Source organism: Microtus oregoni, unplaced genomic scaffold (assembly GCF_018167655.1).
Source record: "Microtus oregoni isolate MIOR12 unplaced genomic scaffold, Mior012 000004F_ref0000308, whole genome shotgun sequence".
Lineage (NCBI taxonomy): Eukaryota > Metazoa > Chordata > Mammalia > Rodentia > Cricetidae > Microtus > Microtus oregoni.
In genome coordinates this window covers 19962338-19985187 of record NW_024543063.1, presented here as the reverse complement: position 1 = coordinate 19985187, position 22850 = coordinate 19962338, and the positions used below count along the sequence as shown (strand labels likewise).

The following is a 22850-nucleotide window of genomic DNA, read 5'->3' as shown; positions in this document are numbered from 1 at the left end:
GCTTACAGTTTCAAAGGGTTAGAGTCTATGATGGTGGAGAGAGACATGCAGGAACAAAGAGAGCTTTCATCTTGATCCTCAACCAGGAGTCAGACTACAGTGGGAATAGCTCCAGTCTTTTGAAAACTCAAACCCTGCCCCCAGTGGTAGAACTCCTCCAATAACTCCACACCTTCTAATCCTTCCCAAGCAGTTCTACAAACAGAGCAACAAGTATTCAAACATATGAGTCTATGGGAGTCATTCCATTCAAAACAACACATCTGTGCATCACGGCTTACATAGGAGTTCCATTCAAAAAGCTTCCAGATCCAGACTTCCAGCCCAGTTCTCCTGACAGACCCAGAAACCCAAAGCTCATATACCCATGGCCATTGAGATGTCTTGCAGAGGACTTTCTGTGTTTCATGAAGAATTTGTCTTTGTGTCCTTATCCCCTGTGTCAGTGACCATTATCATGAGCTTAGGTTCCTATGCTTGCAGACCTGGAAATATTCTTTGTGCAGTACTGTGTTTTGCTTTGGCCATAATGTTTCTCTTAAGGACCTGGGCAACTCCTGAATAATTTTACCTTCACTCTGATTCGAGTCTAGTATGTTTTTTGGGTCCTTTCCTTTCATTATGTCTTTGCCATTTGTCTTGTCCAGGAGCCCCATGAACAAACTCTACTTAAGTCCTTCTTTAAAGCTAATGCAAGCAACTTGCCCGTTTCTCAGATTCCATCACTTTCTCATTTCTGCCTTATTTTTCACCTTCAGTTTCCTTCACAACATCTGGGGGGCAAAGTAGGTGGATAACTCCGTGGAAGCTTAGACTTAGGTGAGCATCCCTGAGCCCTGGGCAGGAAAAGGAGAGAACCACCCAAAGGCACGGAAGTGACTTGCTACTAGGTCTGTCAGGGTATGGGTCTAGGATAGGATGGAGAAAGCAGTTAGAAAAGACGATTGGCATGGTTGGGAACCAATGAAGAACCTGAATGAATAAGCAAAATAATATTGCTGATGGAGCCCATACTTTTCTCTGGGTGACCAGGAAACAGAAGCGTAGTCCCTGTTCACAGAGGATCATATTGGAATATATATCTACAAATATTATTGAATAGAAAATGGTAACCTTAGGGTCAAGAAAACTGGCAGATGGCAAGGGGACCAGAAGTTAAAGTTAGTTGTCAGAGTTATTGAAAGAGTTGACCCTGGTGCTAGAAGTGTGAGCTTCAAAATTAGTACAAAATAAAGAGAATAAGTGATATCTTTTTTAAAACCTCCTCTTAAGTACTGGCTTCTTTTTAGAGGAGTTCCCATCTTCTCTGACAACAGGGCTTTCACAAGCGGGTCCTCATTTGTGCCACGCTATCATGTTCTGAATGTATTAAAAATGCAGAAAATAGTAGAAAGCACAAAGTCAGTGTGAAATAAACTTTATTATTGTTATTTCAAGCTGTGATTTTTTAAAAAAATTGAAATGTGCCAGTTCTGGTGGCACACGCAGGTAGGATTTGTTGAAGGAGTTGGAGGCAGGAGGATCACCAATTCAAGGCCAGCCTGGGCCACTCATTTACCTGCATGACGGTGGAGCATGCCTTTAATCCAAGCAGGTGGATCTCTTGAGTTTGAAACCAACCTGGTCTACAGAGCAAGTTCTAGGATAGCCAGGGCTACACAGAGAAACCCTGTCTCAAAAAAAAAATATAAAAGAGCGAAGAAAGGAAGGAGGGAAGGACAGAGGGAAGGAGGGAGGGAGGGAGGGAGAGAGGGAGGGAGGGAGGGAGGGAGGGAGGGAGGGAGGGAGGAAAGGAAGGAAAGTCTGAAAAGCAGTTGGGCTAAAAACTTTTAGGATCCCATCTGTTCTCCAAGGATCTGGGGAGACTGGGGTAAAGGGTATTTTCTTAGAGTATAGGAAAGCAAACAGAAGGCTGTTCAAGCCTAATGTGCTTGAAGATTAGGTGGGAATCTAAGGTCAAGAAACAAATGAGAGGCAGCCCTGGGCTTGGCGGCCTCTGTTGCAGGGAGGGATTCCTGATACTTCTCACTGGGTCAGAGACCTTGCTTTCTGCCTATCTTGTGTCCGACATGTTGTGAGATGCAGGTGGTACACAGACTGGTGGGCGGGCATTGTTTTATGTCAGAAGCACTTGGCTTTTGTTTTCCCCACAGATTGAGCCTTTCTTTGTGAGTGTGGCACTTTATGACCTCAGAGAAAGCAGGAAGATCTCTGCCGATTTCCACGTAGATCTGAATCACCCTGCTGTCCGGCAGATGCTCTCGGGGGCCACACCAGCCTTGGAAAATGGCAACATTGACACTGGCATGCCAAGACAATCAGAAGAACCTCACATAAAGGGCCTTCCGGAGGAATGGTTAAAATTCCCAAAGCAGGTTGCACTTTGTTTACTTGTGATGGGACAGAAAAGCCTTGTCCCTTAGATTGTTCCTTAACAATTGGTCATATGGGCAATCCCCCTACCTTGCCCCCTCCAAAAAAATTCTTAAACCTGTCTTTTCTTTTTAATGACGTTTTGTGAATGTCTTCAGGGTCATTTTATGGTAGTTACTTACTGCTTTCTTTGGGCACAGGCTATCTTCTCTGTGAGTGATCCACACTCTGAAATTGTTTTGGTGGCCAAAGTCGAAAAAGTCTTAATGGGGAATATTGGGAGTGGTGCTGAACCTTATATTAAGAATCCAGACTCTAACAAGGTAAAGATTATATTCTTAAAAATAATTTCAGTCCCTTTAAAGAAATAAAGTCATGCTGCCTTCCTGAATTATAAAAGTTGATAAATGTATAATTTTTAATATTCACTTACCAGTGTAATTAATACCTACTAAAACATTTTAAATTATACATTTTTGGTTTATGTTCTTCTGAGTCAACAGTCTATGATGTCTATGAATCTGTTATGTGGTTCTAAGTCTTCCTAATGCTATAACTCCTTAATATAGTTCCCCATGTTGTGATGACCCCCAACCATAAAATCATTTTCATTGCTCCTCCATAACTCTACTTTTGCTACTGTTATGAATCAGGATGTAAATATCTGTGTTTCCCATGGTCTTAGGTGACCACTGTGAAAGGGTCATTCAAGACCCCAAGGAGTTGTACCCCTCAGGTTGAACCATTGTATTAGTAGAAGTAAACTATAATTTTTATATTGCTTTAGTCCCAAAGATCAAAGGATTTATACAGTAACAAAGTTAGAACAAAATCGAGTGAAATCAGTTTGCAAAAATATCAGCAAGTTGCCGGGCGGTGGTGGCGCACGCCTTTAATCCCAGCACTCGGGAGGCAGAGGCAGGTGGATCTCTATGAGTTCGAGGCCAGCCTGGTCTACAAGAACTAGTTCCAGGACAGGAACCAAAAGCTACGGAGAAACCCTGTCTCGAAAAAATCAAAAAAAAAAAAATATCAGCAAGTTGACAATGGACTCAATAGCAAAGTCAAACATTATATATTAAATATAATAACAGTGAAGTACAGGAAGATAGACATGAGGAGCAATGTGGCCTGAATGGTAAGACCAGTGATTTTTTTTTTTGCTTTTTGCTTTCCATTACCTTGTTATTTAATAATCGAATTATGAAATTACCTCTGTTTACTAGAAGATAAATTATTTAAAGTATATATTTTCCATACAAAAGAAAGATAACAAGGAAATAACTCAAAACCAGAGAATCTGAGCATGTACAACAATTTAGACTGTAGTTAAATGTTTATGAGTTTCTCATATCATTGTCCAGCAAACTATCTGATCAGACCACATTCACCCTGTTACCAGCTTTTGTAAATAAAATTTTATTGCCATTCAGTCCCACTTTGCTTAGAATGTGTGAAGCTCTGGGTTTGCTCCAGCTCTGCAAATGTAAGTGTTTCTTCCACTTCCCTGCAGCTAACCCCGTTCTATAGCAATAGATCTGAGAAATGTGTGACAGAGAATGCAGGGTCCACGCAGTCCTTCACAGAAAGTCTCTTGTTGAATGAATAAAAAAGCTGTGATCTGGTACCAATTGTAAATATAAACTTGATAACTTTTCATTCAATATTTTAACTTCTCTTAGCTAGAAAGAAGGGAGGGAATAAGGCAGGAAGAGAAGCAATGTGAGTGGATAATAATTGATACTTCAAGATTAGGGGATTTACTATACTTAAAATTTACAAATTAACAAGGAAAGCCTAGAGTTCTACAATAACTTGAACACAGAGGGTATCATATGTAATCTGTGTGCCAGTAAGAAGAAACTGTATAGAATTTCAATAGATAATAAAGTGGAAAAATAAGCATTATTATTTCACATGTACAGTTTGTAATTGACTGTCCCTAAATAATATTTTATTTATTTTTTTCCTCAGTTTGCACAAAAAGTACTAAAATCCAATAGGCAGTTCTGTAGCAAATTGGGGAAATATCGGATGCCGTTTGCTTGGGCTGTGAGGTAAGGTTCTACTTTGCAACTAACAGAGTAGAGATGTCTGAACAATCTGCATCAGAAGCTATGGCTTTGAGTGTTTAATGTTGCCTATTGTGCATCAAGAAATGTTAATATGTTGTCATCTTCAGACATACACTTCACAATTTAGCTCAACAAGACAGGTTATACAGAAGGCCCCAGACCTGCAATCAGTGGGGGCATGGCCAAATGTACTGGGGGCTCTTAGTAAGTATCAAATCAAAATCATAGCTTGTTCATGCATATCTGGTCTAATGAACACAGTGTTTGGTCAGTTCCAAGAGCCTAATGGACATACGATAAGCAGAGATAGATCATTCTTTCCGGTATACCTTCGTGCATTCATTTGGGCATAGAATTCTGCTCTGAATGTGAAGGACCAAATGGAGCCATCAGTTGCTCACTTATGCTGTCTTTGATTTGCGTGTAGATTAGCACAGACAATTATATCCCCATTTGACTCTGTTGGAAAATTTGGTGTTTGGGCACAAGTAGCAGACCCTCCATTGGAAAAAAAAAAACAAAAACGGAACCTCTATTGAGAATAGAACTTGCTTTTCAGACCTACTTACCCATCAACTCCAAGCGTCCCTCTCAAACTCATTACACCTACATTGATGTAAGAATTCTTTAAATGGGAGAAACCCTGGCATATACTCATAAGGAAAACAATTCAAGATCAGCAATGAACCAGCTGAATAAAAAGAGATTAATTACAAGCCTGGAACAAAACACTCCCTTAATGAATGTTGGCAGCGTTATCCCAAAGGCAGTCCCTTCAACTCAAGATGCAAAGGCCAGAAGGAAGGGTTGACCTGTTGGGTATTCTTCAGTTCACACAGCTTCCACTGAGGGAAAACCAGTATGTGTCGTCAGAATGCTACAGCCATCAAACTGGGGGCTGGCAGGTAGAAGGATAGAAGGACGCCAGCACCAGGAAGGCAAGACAAATCCCTGCTGACTGCAAGGACTGACTTGCATTCAGACAACCTTGCAGCAAGGGCAAGAGAGCCAGGTTGCCGAGCCTGGTAAGCACACCAAAGCTGACAGGCTCAGGTCACCCCTTAATGGATCACTGAGCAAGATCACTCTCTGGGTCATGAGCAGAAAATACCTGTCTCATGAGCCGTATGTTCTGTTAAAAATCAGATATACAAGGATTTGGTATAAAAGACATCATGGATATTATTTGATCTCTCCCTTCCCATCTTTTCTTACCAAGATAACTAATGGTAGACATGAAAAACATGGTATATATTGTCGTTATTATTAATTATTATTATTATTGAAATTCATTATGGAGTCCATATTCATGTTCCACAACTCCCACGTTTCTTGTAAATTTGGGTCAATGGAGAGTAGTATGGTGGACAGAAGCATATAATGTGTCGATTATTGGCAGAATGACCCTTAGAAGCAACACCCTGACTCTAAAATTGTCAACCAACTGTGAGGGAGACAGATGAAGCTTCCGTGGGGTCTGAACATGTTATCAGTTCTTAGAAGAATTATTGCTAGGAAAAGAAAGTTAGCGAAGCCACAATCCCTTGCTGTATTAGGGCCCAGTGAGCCATTCAGCTGTTGGTTAGTGAGCTGTTACCCTACCAAAATGACTTCAACTTATGTGAGCTTCTCTGGCAAATGAGAGAAAACAAATGGCAGAACATGCAGAAATTATGTGTTGGGTCATTTGAAGTCTCTAACTTAAGAAAGCACACAAATCATCCAAAGAAGCAATCTCTATCCAACCTTCCAGTGAAGACACTACTTAAGCTAAGAGAAGGCGGGACCCTCTGAAGGCCTGGTATAGACCAGATCCAGAACACAGGAAATACACTGTTGGTACTTCTAATTGGCCATTGGCATTGCCTTCATGCTTTATTTTCCATCTCGTGGTTTGCTTCACAGTATAGCTGTGAGTGTACCCTAAAACATTTGAAAGCAACTGTAGTCAAAACAGTAGCATTAACAGTTGCTTGGAACCAGATTTTTACCCAGCTGCTGCAGTACACACAGATCTCTTCGCTGTGAGCGTCTAATTTGAAATTTTTCTGATATGTTCTCAGATTCAGTACCAGCTGTACTGCCACTTTTTAGCAAAAAGATTATCTTTTGAATAGATGCAGATCACAGACACGCACGGCTATGTAGGATAATTTATAATTAACAATTCTAACAGATGTTGAATTTAGAAATGTGTCCTATTGCAATTAAGCTTTTCCCATGCATATCACCTCCAGGATCATAGGAACCCAAGTCCTTGCTAGGATTAGCTCACAGATTCTTGGACTCTGTCTCATTTTACCTTATAAATGACTACCAGACAGCCCTCAATTTCCTTCAGAATTGATCAGGGCCAAAATACAGTTTCATTCTCATATCTGTACATTTGAAGATGCACAATGCAGCATGATCTAAGATTCTCACACTGACAACATCCCAGTGAGTGGTGGTCCACCTTCATGTGCATCTTGCCATGACGAAGCTCCTTGTATACCCTCTCCAAGTCCATCTCTCTTTCTGTCTTTCTATGATTATTAGGTAATATATTTTTATACAACTAAAGCTGTCAATCAACCAAATTAACATTTTTTTCTGCTTTATGAATAGTAGACAGGTGCTCTACCTCTGAAGTACATCCTCAGTCCTTGCAGAGATTTTTTGTCTAGTTTGAGATGGGGCTGTTGTATAGCTCATAGTGACTTTGAGTACCCGATCCTCCTGTTGTCTTTAGTACCCCAGCGCTGAGATCATTGTCATGGGCCCATGCTGGGCCCTAACAGCCGCTTTGTCTTTCATCTGCTGTCTCCACACACGCAGAGAAATGTCTAACACCCACAGGATGTTCTATGCCTCTGACTGTAGCACTTGAGAGAGCTAGGTAGAAGGATCAAAACCAAAGTGCTCAGGCTGCAGTAAACTTCATAAATGGCTATTCCAAGTAAGAGATTTCCACAAGACAGCTGTGGGTATGAGCAAAGTGGAGTATACAGCTCACATACATTATTTATACAAAAGCCATTTTTAAGTTAAATGTTTTGAAATTCTTACCACGTTTTTATGTATTTTGTGGGGTAGGGGCAGGAGAGGGCATGCCCAGCTTGCCACAGCTCTCATGTGGAGTTCAGAGGACAATCCGCAGACAAAGGCTCTCTCCTTCTACTGTGCTGGCCTTAGGAAGTGAACTTGGCCAGCAGGCTTGGCTGCAAGTGCCTTTTGCCTGTTGAGCGCTCTCTCTCTAGTCTTCAAGTTAGATATTTTTATTATGTTTTCCTGATTTTATTTCATTAAAGTTTTATCAAAGAGAGATTATCCCCCTCCCCGTTACTGCTCAACAAGAATTACAACAGAACTATAAGGAGGTAATTTCACAGAGTCTAAAAATATCATTTCAATATGTTTCTAGCCCATGTTCCTTTTTTTTCATGTTTCTCTACACTAAAATCTATGGTTGATATCATTTTCAAAGCCATTTCAGCTACTTTATTAAAATATTTGATTCATTTAAATGATAAAATATTCTAGTTAGGGCTCTTCAACTAGGAGAAATAAAAGTCCAACATTTCTCTGCTGTTGAAGAAAAAGCAATTATATGTGGGCTGAATTTTTTTTGGATGCATAATAGGTGTGCGGTGGGGCTGTCACCAGCAGAGAGCATGCAAAGTGAATATTGCCTGACCTCACTTCATAACTTAGACCAAAGCAATTAAGTGCTTTGAGTAAGGTGTTATAACTACCATGAAGCGGGTCAAGGAAGGGAGCAACATAATGTTAGCCTTATCTAATGCCAAACTCTGACTCATATTTCCTGCTTTTTATCATTATTTGTGTCCTAAAAGTTAGAACATGGGCTCATTTACAAAGACATTTTAAGAATCTCACTATCGTGCCACAGTCATAATTACAACCTGATCCTTGTTGCACACTCGTCAATCCTAATGACGCCCCCCAAGGTACCACGGCCCCTCCTAGACCAGGTTAGGGCACCTTGAGGAAACAGTTAGAAAGGGGATCTTAGAAGATAGCTCAATGAGTGAAGTGCTTGCCTTGGAAAATGAGGACCTGAGTTTGAGCCATCGAATCTAGGTAAGAAACCGAACATGATGGTGTATGGCGGTCGTGGTACCACAGAGGATGCAGACATGGGAGGATGCCTGGAGCCTACGGACCAATCAGATAGCCTCTTCAGGGAGTTTCAGGCCAGTGAGAGATCTTACTTACAAAACAAGATTATGGAGCCTTGCACGCGCGTGTGCCCAAACACACACACACACACACACACACACACACACACACACTCTCTCACACAAATTAATGTATTTCTTTTCAACTCCCCTAATATTCCAAGATTTTGATATCATGTTAAATGTAAGAAAACATAAAAACAGTTGTAACAGAAACTATTCCCACTTTAGATAAATAGTTGAAAATGAGAAATATGATAAAAAATGTGGTGTTTATAAATGAAAACTCTAAGAATTGGTTTCTTTTTATTTTGTTAAGTCCCTTGAGTTCTTTCAATGATGAATTAAAATGATCATTAATTTTCCTCCTTAAAAACACAATTTCTTAAGCAGTAACCAACTATAAACCTGTGTAAACATTATTTTCCTCCAGATCTGTATTTAAGGACAACCAGGGAAATGTGGACAGAGACTCAAGATTCTCACCATTGTATAGACAAGAAAGTAGCAAGATTTCAGCTGAGGACCTGCTTAAACTGGTATCAGACTACAGAAGGTAGGATATTCTCAGTGCCGCTTTAAGCAACCAACACTGATTTCTCCTCTTTCCTTAACACCTGATGCTGAGTCTCAATTGTCCAGATACCTCCAGAAAGAGATGGTTGTCTGGTGATTTCCCTTTTGTCCAAATCGTGGTGCCTTAAGGATCAGTTTTCCAGGATTGTGCAGATTTGTGATATGCTGGGCTATGTCATTCACCTATAGCTTTCTGACAACCCACCCCCAAAATTCAGTATCTAGAAATAGCATCATTTGTGGTACTCCTGATTCTGTGGTTTCAGTTAGTCTCTTCCATTCAAATAGGCTGGAAGAGGTCAGCTGGGACTGGACAATCCACTTCTTTCCCACCAGAGCTTCTTTCTTGACATATGTAGATGTCCTTATTATAGTATTTATCTTACACTATTAGCCTCTAATACACAGAGTGTTCTTGTACTCCTTAGCCTCGAATACTGGTTCTATTTCTCCTACCTGAGAATCAACATCCCCTTATCAACTAATTTTGTATATGCCTCAAAAAATATTATTGTATATTTAAAGTATAGCCAATACCTTCCACAGCATCAGTAAATTATTTGCATCTATTGAAATAGAATGGATATTTTATCTCTCTATCTATCTATCTATCTATCTATCTTCATCATCATCGCCATCATCATCATTAAGGAAGTCTTTAGACTATATAATTAGAATGATAAGTAAATTGTTAGGCAAGAACCTATACTAATCTTAGTTCTTTTAGTCCAGGAAGAGTACTGGTAACATAAGAGACCTTTCTGCACTTCTCTCATGAAACATAGTGGTCAAAACCTGCACCCAGATCTTCACAAGGCTCCTCAAGCCACCATGAGAAAATGAAAAGATCTTTTCCTTTTGCCTTTTTGGCAGTCACTTAAGATTTGAATAGCTGTAATGTTGAACAGCATGGAACATGCAAAGATTTGGGGATAAACTGATACAACAAAGACCAAAATAAACCCTGACACACCTTATGCTGTCAGGGAATAGAAAGAAATTATTAATAGCATGTGAGGGGCACCTAGAATACATAGTGCAGTACTGACATTAAATTAAATCTGGTTCCTCCTGGTGACCAATTTCCGTGGTATAAATTTGCCATTACTAACTTCAGCCCATCAATGCAGTTCACTGAACATGGAGTTGAGAAGAGAGGTAAAAGTTTGAGACTCAAATAATCTTATGTTCAAGGCAAGCTTGGTCTACAGAGTGATTTCCAGGATACCCAGACTGTTACATAAAGAAATCCTGTCTCAAAAAACCATAATAATAGCCATCATCAACATACGGTGTGGCATGAGTTATTTTTTCAACTGCTGAGGCCAAATACTTGACAAATGCTACTTAGGAGAAGAGGGATCACTTTGTCTTGTGCTCTCAGGGGATGTAGTTCTCTGTGGCAGAGAAGACATAGTGGCAGGCTTCTGTGGTCAGGAAACAGAGAGTAAACAGGGACTGGAACTGGGTTGTAAAACTCTAATGCCTGCCCCCAGTCACTGACTTTCTCCGGCAAGACTCCACCTCCTGAAGGTTCTTCAACCTTCAAAGACTGTGCTAGCTGGAAGCAGGGAAGGAAACAGACCTCCAGAGTCAAAGAGTGAATTTGCGTGATAAAAGGAGAAGAGCCTACATACCTGTAGAGGTGGTCAGTTCTTTGCTATGGAATCTAAGGATGAATGCAAACTCTTAGCAACTGTAGCAAAAACTAACTTTGTTCTTAAAAATTCTTAAAACTCACGTTGATAGTGAAATGCTTAAGCAAGTTCAAATAAGTCTTATTGACAAGACCATAATAATAATTTACTGTTATATTCATCTGGTCTGTGTATAAGTGAAGTCAGAGAAAATAGTTTAAGGTATTAGCAGAATATCTGTAACTTGACTCCTCCCTGATTTTTGTTTTAATTTTTTTACAGGAATTAAACTATCCAAAAAAATCAATATGCCGTTACTCTTTACCCTTCTCAAAGCTCAGAATTACAGTGTAAGATGGGGTTTTCTTTGGAAATAAAAATAATACAGTGTGTGTGTGTGTGTGTGTGTGTGTGTGTGTGTGTGTGTGGTGTGTGATGTTCTTTCACAGAGCTGACCGGACAAGCAAAATGCAGACTATCCCTGGAAGCCTGGATATTGTTGTGGACAACATCCCCTTGGAGCAGCCAAGTATGATGCTAATGTCATTGATATCATGGTTCATTTAGAGACTTCTGAGCATCTTGTGGGAGGTTATTTGGTTGTTTGGTTAGCTTGTTGGTTAACTACTTAAACACAAAATTTGGGTTTCTTGGGGATTTTTGTCTTCCAAAATGGAAAGGAATTCATTATACTATAGGAATATGGGACTTATTTGTCCATTGAGACAGACAATGGATTCATAACTGAAACTATACCCTGGATAGCTTAACTATTATCTTTTCTACAAATATGGATTTAATACCCAGCAAGATATTAAATTATTCACATAATCCTTAAAACCCTGAAGTGTTATGAGGAAAGTCAGGCTCAAGTAAATGAATAGCCAATAGTGAGAGAATTCATATTTTGTTTAGTTTCCCTGACTCTAGTGTAGACTGGTTCTGCCATACCACACTGACAACAAATTACTTTGAGAACGGAGCACAGCCACCTATGTGACTGAAATGTTATTACAAAGAATGTTTACCATATTTGGAACATGGTAAAACTCCTGCTTCTATTGACCTAAGAATGAGGGTTTCCAGATACAGAATCAAAGTTTCCTATAATAAATGATGACAGGGGGAGACGATGCCCATCTCTCCTGATAAGCTTCCACAAATCATTTCAATATAAACTATAATGAAAATTATAACTTAAGTTCCAATCCCAAATCATTTTCACATTGATTGACAGGAAACAGCAGAGGACAAACTAAGCTATTTCCTCGATGTGATTTAGGGAACAAGGCTTTATTGCCTACAGAAAAGACAACATAATAGAAAGCTAAATGCTCTCTTGGAAAGAATGGTAGAGTAATAGAGAAATTTGAGACTATAACAAAAATATTATAATTGACTCATAATTAAAAAAAATAGAATTGTCATCTGATTCCCAAGTAGGTATAACCAATCTCTTTGTTTTATCTGAGTCCAGAAAGGTTCTTTGTAGAAAAAAAAGCAGCAGGCCTCTTTCTGTTTCAACATGACATCTCCCTCCTTCAAACAGTGGAATGACAGAAGTTTTGACTTACACATTCCTAGACATCTCTTCTTTATTTTTTCGTAGACTATTTTTTCCTTAGGCTAACTACAAAGTTAGATTTTTTTTAAAGGTGTTAAAAATTTAAGAGAAAAAAAAGTAACAAATAATCTACAGAGGGCTTTAGGCTTCTGCTGTAAAAATCATTCCATGTATGAAAAGTTACTGTTAATTCATTTGTTAGTCCCAATAATAAACCCACTGAATAACTTTATTCTGCTATGCATGTATTTTATTTATTATAGCATGTGATAGTCGGTGGGTTATATCTTATCTTATAAAATCTAATAAGTGTTGCTCGCTTTAGAAGACCCATATTAAATGATAAACTCTTATTTTCTGATTTCTTAAGACTGTGTAACATCGTCCTTTATCCCTGTCAAGCCTTTCAACGTGATGTCTCAGTCAGAACCTACAGTGGAGGTGGAAGAATTTATTTATGATTCAACAAAGTATTGCCGTCCATACAGAGTATACAAAAATCAAATTTATGTCTACCCCAAGCACCTCAAGTATGATAGCCAGAAATGCTTCAACAAGGTATGACACACATTTCCGAGGTCTTAGTTCATCTCAGTTCGCTGTATATAGATCACACACGATGGTTCTTGAAAGAGCAACTTCAAATAACTCTGAGCCAAGACTTGAAGAAAGTGTTTAGCCAAGGATGGGTTCATCCTAGAATTCACTTTAGGATTTTTCAAAGACAAATGCATTTTTCAGCATCTTGAATTGTTACAAAAAAGGTATCTGTAGACAGATTTTTATTTGGGCCACTAGTTCACCAAAAGGACATTGAGACTTATTATTAATTATAAAAGCTCTGCCTACAGCTTCGGCTTGTCCCACCAGCTCTAATAACTTAATTTAACCCATTTGCATTTATCTACATGTTGCTACATGACTCGTGGCTTTTATCTCTCCTCCTGTGTGCCTTGCTCCCTCTCCAGCTGGCTGGTAACTCCACCTTTCTTCTTCCCTGAGACTTCTCTGTCCCCAGAAGTCCTGCCTAACCTCTTCCTACCTAACTCTTGCCATTCAACTCTTTCTTAAACCAATCACAATGACATGTCTTCACACAGTGTAAAGGAATATTCCAAAGCAGTTATCTTATAGTTGTTCAGCTCTGAATTGTTTGAAGATGTATGGTTGTGTAATACATTAATAATCCTTTTTAAAATCAGCCTAACATAAATTTGATCTAGGCCATTCTTTTAGTTTCTTATAATACCCTGAAAATAGCATGCTTAGTTCTGTACTGTGAGCTTTTTTGTTTCCTTTTAACAAATCTCTCCAAATCCTGCTGCTTCTGAGGACCATGGATAATGTCACAAGGCAATGCTGGTTATTATACATTTTTTTCAGATTTAATTAGAAGCTACTTATTTTAGGCCCTTATATTGTTTGGAGTGTTATTTAAGAGGAAATTACCATCTCCATTTTCCCCCCTCACTATAATTTCAGGCACGAAATATAACTGTGTGCATTGAATTCAAAAACTCTGATGAAGATGGTGCCAAGCCCATGAAGGTGAGTCAAGTCACTTGGGAACACAGCATGAGAGGGAAAGCAGGTGCCTTGGTCCTTTGCACCACTGGGGGAGCTTTGTATGAGTATGGTGAATGAAGAGCAATTTCAGGCATTTGTTTAAGATCTCCTGAAATTGGACATGGCTCAACAGCCATCACTAGCGCCATCTATCAGAACTGCTAGTCTCCCACAGCTCCTTACCTCATGATTTGGAAAAAGGGAAGTTATTATAATGTGAAATTACTACAATAATTCCCTGTGAAAAGTCTGTCTTGTGCACAAACTAGTCTACCTCTTGATCCAGCATGCTTGGCTTGTAGCAGTACATCCAGCTTGCCTTTATGCTGTCTTCACATAAAGAATTCTATACACAGGCCTGTTGGTTAACACAGGATGTCCCTGGAGCACTCATATTTATGAACAGGACAGTAGGTTAATGCAAGGTGTCTCCATAGAGCTCACATTTGTGGAGGCAAGTGTCTAAGGGACTAGAAAATGATTCTGAAGAAACAGTCTACACTGCTGATCACCTGAGTTAATAATACCACTCTTCAGGCCTATAAAATCTAAACTGGGCTGCATTTTTTAGCGTTCATACATGATATGTTCTGTTTTTAAGAGTTAACATAACAAAAAGATCCCCTGTATAGCCTGAAAAAATAAACAGGAAATCTACTTCAATTGAGACTATGGTCAAATCTTCTAGGTTGATAATATCTAACTAACCCTACCATTGCCCCAGGTTATTCCTCATAATACCATCAGATATAAACGATACTCTGATGATGCTAGCAGGTAATGTGTAGTCTTATTCCAAAGAGTGTGCATGAACTTAAGAATGAGCTAACTCATCTAGGATAGAGAGGCATTCTTCTGTGTAATCTTGAGCCACTGTGAACATCCATATAGACGGAGCTTTTCACAGAATTAGTATCAGGAGTGGAAAATTAGCGTGTGATGTCATGGTTAAGCAAACAAGACAATGTCTGGGTAGGAAGCACAAAGTCCCCCCCCCCCCCCAATGCAGTGCTTCTAATGCGGATGAACTAGGAAAGAAGGGCAACAGCAACTGTGTGGGCTTCCTGCTTCATTACCTTATTAACATCATAAAGAGACATGGGGTGCCCCATGATATAAGACTAGAAGAGAGGTCATGAGCTACAGGCATATGTGCCCTCTCACCTCTGTGAGTCATGAAAGCCTAGCCAGTCCTCCGGCCTGATAAGAGGTTAAGATTTAATATCAAAAACTGAGTCTGTCCTGCTACCTCACCTTCATGGGTAGGCATTGGTTGGCATGGAACTGGGGTCCAGCCAAGGCTGAGGATCTTAACTCTATCAGAAAGTCATGCTTCAAAGGCCTTTCTTGAACACTAACTCATATTTATGGCAATCAAAAGTCGTACAGTGAGTTGGTTCAGTGTTCAACCCTTAGGCCATACCTTTAAGATGTGTGAAGGCCTTTAGCTGTTCTTTGATGCCCCATTGCACAGCGTACTCAGAACAATGGGCCAAGGAAGTCCAAAGTTAGCTGGATGTCATCCTAGGAAACCAATCTGAGTGTGTGCTGGAATTGACTTTTTTCACCTGAGAATATTTTCAGGCACTCATTTTGTTCCTTTCCTCACTTTCTGAACAGTGTATTTACGGAAAACCTGGAGGGCCACTCTTCACTTCAGCTGCCTACACAGCTGTCCTGCACCATTCTCAAAATCCAGATTTCTCTGACGAGGTAAGAACCAGACCCCAAAACCTCGACCTGAGACTCATGGGTGAAAAGGTCGGGGAAAACTTATGTAGACTACATCTCAGATTGAGGACCATAGCGTACACCTCCAGAGGCTCTACAGTGACACTAACTGAAGTGACTCTGGCTGGTGATAGTCCTGGTGTATGCTACAAATTCCTACAGTTGTGTATAGGACTGAGCTTCAAAAAAAATGATGGCTTTATTTTATCATTCTTTTCAAATAATGTAACATGAGGGCCAGGCTTGTTGTGGTTTCTGTCCTGCCCAGTTCCCAAAGAAAATCACACAGAGAGTTTACATTAAATATAAACTGATTGGCCCATTAGCTCAGGCTTCTTATTAGCTCTTGTAGCTCATATTAACCCATTATTCTTATCTAGGTTAGCCACATGGCTCAGTACCTTTTTCAGCAGGGCAGGTCCATCCTGCTTCAGTGGTCTGGGAAGGACTGCGAGGAATGGGCTTCCTCCTTCCCAGAATTCTCCTGTTCTCATTGCTCCGCCTCTACTTCCTGTCTGGTTGACCCGCCTATACTTCCTGCCTGGCCAATTATCGTTTATTTAAAACATGATTGACAGAATACAGATAATTCTCCCACACCAAAATAAGACTTTTTTTTCTCATTTATTTTGTGGGTGATTTTAGTAAAGATTATATTAGATAGCTTTACTAGTCAGTATGTATGTGATAGCAGGATGTCTAGACGTTATGAATCAACACTATTGCTCTCAGTTGCATGAACTTCACTGGGCTCAGTCCCCTCATCTCATGGCTAGAAGTGTGACTTGTCCTAGAAAATTCAACACTCATTTTGTCCTCCTCCAAAGCTCTGAGAATCCAGAACTGTTCCCACCTCCTGTTATATAGATGAAGGCACTGGTTTGAGTAACTTTGCCAGGCTTGTACAGCTACTAAGTGACAGTCAGCATTCAAACGAGGCCAAGTAGCCCTGGAGAGAAGCTTTCCCACTTCCTGTAACTCATAAAAAGTGTCACTGGGCTAGTGGTAAATGGCTACACACATATTAGCTATGTTATAGACAGCCTGAGACAAGTTTCAGTGATTAAATCCAGCTTCTTCTAACCCTAAGAGACAGTCAGATTACAGCCAGATAGGGTTTTATATGAGTTCCTTTATTGACGCCATTAACAAATTAGGGCCCTTTAGTTGCTTAAAATAATACACACCGTTTACAGCTCTGGTGGTTAGAAGTCTGAATTGGCTATCATGTGGCTGAAATAATGGTGTCAGTGAGATAGAATGCCTCCAGAAATTTCTAGAGGAAGATCTGTTTCCTTGCCTCTTGCAGCCTCTATATACCACCTCATGCCTTGGTTTGTGACTCTTCTCCCCTTTACCTTTTATAAGGACAGGTGTGGGGCTAGAAATGTAACTCTGTTAATGAAGTGTTCACCTAGCATACCTCAAGTCCTGGGTCCTAGTCCTAACACCACATACAAACATGTGTGGTAATCACCGCCCTCGGGAAGTAGGGATAGGAAGATCCTAGAGTTAAAATAATTTTTTGCTATCTAGAGAGTGTGAGACCTGGGTGAGGCACATGGATTCTTTCTGACAAGGAAGGAAAAGAAAGGGAGGAAGGAATGAAGGCAGGAAGGAAAGAGCCTCATCGTGACCACATTGTACCCTCTTGTCATATCTGATATAATCCCAACATCCTCACCTTAATCACATCTTTGAAAGTCCCTTGTGGCTTTCACAGTCACATATCCATGGGTTCTGGGTTTTAGAACACAGAGTCACCTTTGGGAGCCATCTTTGTCCACCACCCATGTGACATATTTGTCCTTTTCCAACTAATTAACAGAATCCCCTGACCTTACTTCCTACATCCATGTCTACTAAATGCTCTTATTGTCCTCCATCCATCAAGGTAAGAGGATTTTAAAAAAAAAGAAAGAAAGAAAGAAAGAAAGAAAGAAAGAAAGAAAGAGCTAAGGGAAAGAGCTATTATTACATTACAGAATATTTGCCATATTGATTGACCTTTTCACATAACACATGTGAAAGATGCATTTTCTGTAGATGTAAGAAATTCATAAATTAGTGTTCTCAGTCTCTCAGTGCTGTTAAGTCTGGCTTTTAATCTTTTTTATTTTCTTATATTTCCTGAAATCTCCTAAAACCCATGAGCTTTTCCAAGTGGCATGTAGATTATGAATCACTTAGTGGTCTTTGCAGCATAGATTTAATACTTAGGTTTGATTTTCTTGATTACAGAAAAAATGATTGCACTAACTTTAAAATAGGTATAAATTATCCAATGTATTGTTATAACAAAATGTAAGCATTTGCAAAATTTCTTTTTTTGTTTTGTTTTGTTTTTAAATTGAATTATTTGGCTTTTAATACACATTGTCTTTATAAATTTTTCATATTAGTCATCTACCAGATGTGGAGCTGATAAAAATCTTTTCCCATTCTCTAGGCTGCTGCTTTGTCTTGATGACAATATCCTTCACCTTTCAGAAGCTTTCAGTTTCATGAGGTCTCATTTATTAATTGTTGGTCTCAGTAATTGTGCTATGAGTGTTTTATTCATACTAGAATAGAGAATGCATCTTTAATAAATGATTCAATTTAAACTGGATGTCAGTGAATAAAAATAGATCCATAAAATTGCCCTGCACAATGCTCAAGTCCAAGTGGATCAATATAGAATCAGACACCTGAATCTGCTAGAAGAAAAAATAGGCAATAGCCTTGAACTCATTGAGAGTAAAAGAAGACTTTCTGCAGGATTTCTAAGTCTGGGATTGTGAAGGATAATTTTATGTCAACTCCACACAAACTAGAGCCATTTTAGGATAGACCCTCAGTTGAGAAAATGTCCCCACCAGATTTACATGCGGGAAAGCCTGTGGTATATTTTGTTGCTGTTGTGGAATGTTTTCGGAGAACCCAGATCACTGTGGGCAGGGCTTCCCCTGGGCTGTGGCTCCGGGTGCTATAAAAGCAGTCTGGAAAGCCAAGAAGAGAAGTCAGCAAACAGAACTACTCCGGGCCTTCTGCTTCGGTTCCTGTCACCAGGTTCCTGCCCTGCTTGAGTTCTTGCCTGACTTCCTTTGAAAACGGACTATGACGTGGAACTGTAAACTTAAATAAACCCATCCCTCCCCAAGTTGTTTTTGGTCATGATATTTTATCACAGCAAGAGAAACCTTAAGATAAGGATGCTTTCATGACCATGTAGTTAACTGGGTTCTGGAATACTTGGTGCATTGCTATCTAATCTTGAAGTGGGCTAAGAAAAATTTTTCTAGTGTTCTGCTTATGATTATGGATTTCGAAATAGGTTAGTGGACTGTTGTACAAATAGTACATTAGCTTGTAACTCATCAAAATCCAGGGATCCTCAAACTGTATCATAAATGAGACTTATCTGGAAGACTCATTGAAACAGAATACTCAGATTTGAAATTCAACATGTCTGAGTCAGGCCTGAGATTTTATGGTTCCCAGATAACACTGATGCTACCATTTCAGGGACCACACTGTGAAATTTAGCAGTCCTAAGCCCTTTTTAAAACAGAATGACAACAAACCAGAAGATTCACAAGACATCTAATTAATAATCTATGGACTTTATTAACTGCTTGACTTGACTGTTCTCAGAGCAACCTAGTGACTCATATAAAGCTAAGTGCAAGTTACCGGGATAGGCTCCTGGAATCCTGGTATGCAGGGGTCATCAGAAGATGTAGGACTGTCTTGGAAACCCCCTGTTACTAACTCTACCATCTCTTACTCACTCAGAGACCCCAGTACCTCTGGCCTTGAGTCCCACCTCTGTAGTGTCCCTATCACAAGACAATGAGGAAATTAAGTGCATGTGACAAAGCTTTGATACCTAATTTAAAAAGTGATATAAAATGTAGGTAGTTATTTCAAACTCTTTCTTTCCAGAAATATGGGATAAATAACCCATGTCACTCTTACAGTTTATATTTATGTTTAATCAAAGGCATCATTAGCAATCCTTCAGCACTGCTTCATTAAATGACTCCTTACTGGCTATGGCAAAAGTCATTTCATGTGTTTGTGTTGTATTTAGAGAGACAAAGGCCAGCCTTCCAGTTACCTTGTTTACAGCCACAGTTCTCAGTGATGTGCACATGAGTTGCCTAGGTACCTTAAAAGGCAGATTTGGATTCTGAGTTCTGAATGACTAACAAGTGTTCATTTAATACCCATGCCCACGAGCATACTCAGGAGGCCAGGAGTTACAGCTTAACTATGTTTGTTTGTTTGATTGCTTGCTTATTTGTTTTGGTTTTGCTTTTTCAAGACAGAGTTTCTCTGTGTAGCTTCGGAGCTTGTCCTGGGACTAGCTCTGTAGACCAGGCTGGTCTCCAATTCACAGAGATCCACCTGCCTCTGCTTTCCAAGTGCTGGGAGTAAAGGCGTGTGCCACCACTGCAGGTTTACGGTAGTTCTTTAATGTCTATCTTCTTTACACTCCGTAGTTCTGTTGGTGAATTGGTGTTTTTGAATATGTGTGTTTAATTGATACTCTGGAAGCATAAATCATGTGATGAAAGATACTACACAATCTAAATTGTCATCTACCACAATAAGATATAAAAATCACATATTAATACATGACAGCCCGCAGACTGAGTATTTGTTGAGGGTTCTATCATTTTGACTACACACGGACCTAAATTTCATTCCTGTGCTGACATTAAGCGAATGATTTTAATCTCAACCCAAATGTGGTGTCTTTCCCTGCAGGTGAAAATTGAGCTCCCAACACAGCTCCATGAAAAGCACCACCTTCTGTTTTCTTTTTATCACATCACATGCGACATCAATGCCAAAGCTAACGCCAAAAAGAAAGAGTCCCTGGAGACTTCAGGTACTTACAAGAAGTGACCCAAAACAGGTCAACATGACATATGTCTAACTTGAGTTGGAGACCATTTTCAAAAGATATGATTTATTGATTCTTAAATGAAGTTGCTGTTTATAGTGAGTGGTACATTTGTACTTCTTAGCATAGAGGTTTGTGTTCACAACCTTCTTCATGTTGCTTCTTTGCAGTGGGATATGCATGGCTTCCTCTGATGAAACATGATCAAATAGCTTCTCAGGAGTACAATATCCCAATAACAACCACCCTGCCTCCTAATTATTTAAGCATTCAAGATTCTGCAAGTGGAAAGGTATTGAATAGTGTATAATTTACAAAAATTTTTTTTAAAAAAATCAGCTATGAAACAAGGCTATCCTTTATACTCTGTGTCCATTGCAATTTTATGAAGTTAACCTACAATAATCCTACTCTTATTTTACTGTGGCCACTAAAAATGAACCAATAAAAAATGACTCTATGAAAGTATATCAGTCTCCTCTCCAAAACTTCCAAATGAATTTGCACATTTTCCCATCTCTAGAGCGATGTGGCAATAATGACTCAGAACAGCAAATTAACATAAATTAAATGATCTGATTCCCTTATCTCATTTTGTCGGTGATGGTAGCAAACTCTTTCTTGCAGCATGGTGGAAGTGATGTTAAATGGGTCGATGGTGGGAAGCCACTTTTCAAAGTGTCAACATTTGTTGTATCAACAGTCAACACTCAGGTGAGTACCATGTCCTACAATAGAGACATAGACTATGATGCAAAATAGGATGGTAACTCCTGCATCTGTAGGGAGAAACACATCATGTCATGAGTTGTCAAAGGGGCAGGTGGCTGAACTTGTCAAGAAAAATGCTTAAAGTGTAATCTTCACCTCTTGAGATAGACAAAATGCCCTAACTCCTTAAGTCATAAAACTTGAGGCCAGAATACAGAAGCATCTTTAGAATGTGGCCATTCACTCATAGTATGATTTCCTCATACTTACAATACCCAGGTCTAGAACCTGTTCAATGGTTAAACCATTGAAAAGTAAAAATACTTTTTACGTTTACCATGAAACTAAGTCTAATTCCCATGCCTACCCAGGACCATGAGATAGACAGGTCTTCACTGGAGGGTCAGTTTGGCCAGCTGCTGACTTTGCTGCTGAACAAGTCACTTTAACTTCTGTGGTTTTTAAGTCCTCATCAGGAAAATGGTACTCATAAAATATCACTACTTAAGCTTGTGATGGAGAGCAAAATAAGAAAATTCACGTGAAAGCAATTCATGAGCTATCACGTGCTGTCTACACATTCATAACTATTAAATTGTAAGCTTATTCTTTCTGTTGTAAGGCAGCTTTTTCTGTTTCATACTGTTTTATCTCAACCACATATTTGATTCCTAAGAATGATGAAATAATCCAGAGACCACATAGAGATAAGCACATAGATAATACAGATAAAGATTCACAGATAGGCTTTTAAAATCAACGAAGTTCAATGTTTCGACGATACTTTCATCCTCATCCTTAGTCCTGGGTCCCACAACTAATTACCCCACCTCATCTTCCTTGCCAAGGTCCAAGGCTTCCCCACACTGTGGTTTCCAACTCATACTCCGTTTCCCAAGATGCTTTGGGTACTTGCCTTTCCTCAGCCAGGTAGGAAGGCACCTGTCCTCTCTTCCTGCCTTCTGCTCATCAATCTGGTTGACTCAGCCTGATCAATCGTCCCTTCTCCTAAGTCTTCCTGGTTCCCTGAACCTGCAGACAGTGCTGTGCTGTCCTGTAACCTGCCCAGATGGCATCTTGTTTTTATTGTGATGCGCTTCTCAAGTTGTAAATCATCAGGTGCATGTGGAAGCACGTAATCATGGTGAACAGTCCACAGGTGAAGCGATCCTGTCCGTCCCACATCCTGTCTGTCCCGCCTTTCTTCTGTCGAAAAGGCCTACCAGGGGCCTTACACGCAGCCAGCTTTCACTAAATAATAACTAACTGGACAAATATATGGAGACATATCTAAGAGGAAAACAACTGTCTCTAATTAAGAACTAAGTAGGAAATGGAAACATCACCACTCAAATGCCAGTATAATAAAAACACATGCCAGATGCCCGTCTAGAATTTACTTCAAAAAAAATCACAAATATGTTCTCAAAACTAAATTTTCTTTCACTTGATTGAAAGAAAAATCATTTGAAACATAACTCAACTCAGAACTTGGAGAAATTCCAAGCAGATTTCAACAGCTCAAAACCAAGATGTCTTGGG

The 22850-nt window shown here is 39.5% G+C and overlaps 1 protein-coding gene across 4 annotated transcripts in view; it reads left to right on the top strand.

Annotated features, from left to right (window-relative positions):
* The window catches only part of Dock10 (dedicator of cytokinesis 10), a 253826-nt gene that overhangs the window by 167154 nt on the left and 63822 nt on the right, over nt 1–22850 (top strand). For all 4 annotated transcript variants that reach the window (XM_041649870.1, XM_041649869.1, XM_041649868.1 and 1 more), the window contains exons 12-22: nt 2154–2375; nt 2574–2696; nt 4348–4430; nt 9063–9185; nt 11292–11371; nt 12777–12964; nt 13889–13954; nt 15593–15685; nt 20459–20582; nt 20768–20889; nt 21225–21311. In XM_041649870.1, coding sequence (XP_041505804.1) covers nt 2154–2375; nt 2574–2696; nt 4348–4430; nt 9063–9185; nt 11292–11371; nt 12777–12964; nt 13889–13954; nt 15593–15685; nt 20459–20582; nt 20768–20889; nt 21225–21311 — 1311 coding nt within the window. The remainder of the gene's footprint in view (nt 1–2153; nt 2376–2573; nt 2697–4347; nt 4431–9062; nt 9186–11291; nt 11372–12776; nt 12965–13888; nt 13955–15592; nt 15686–20458; nt 20583–20767; nt 20890–21224; nt 21312–22850) is intronic.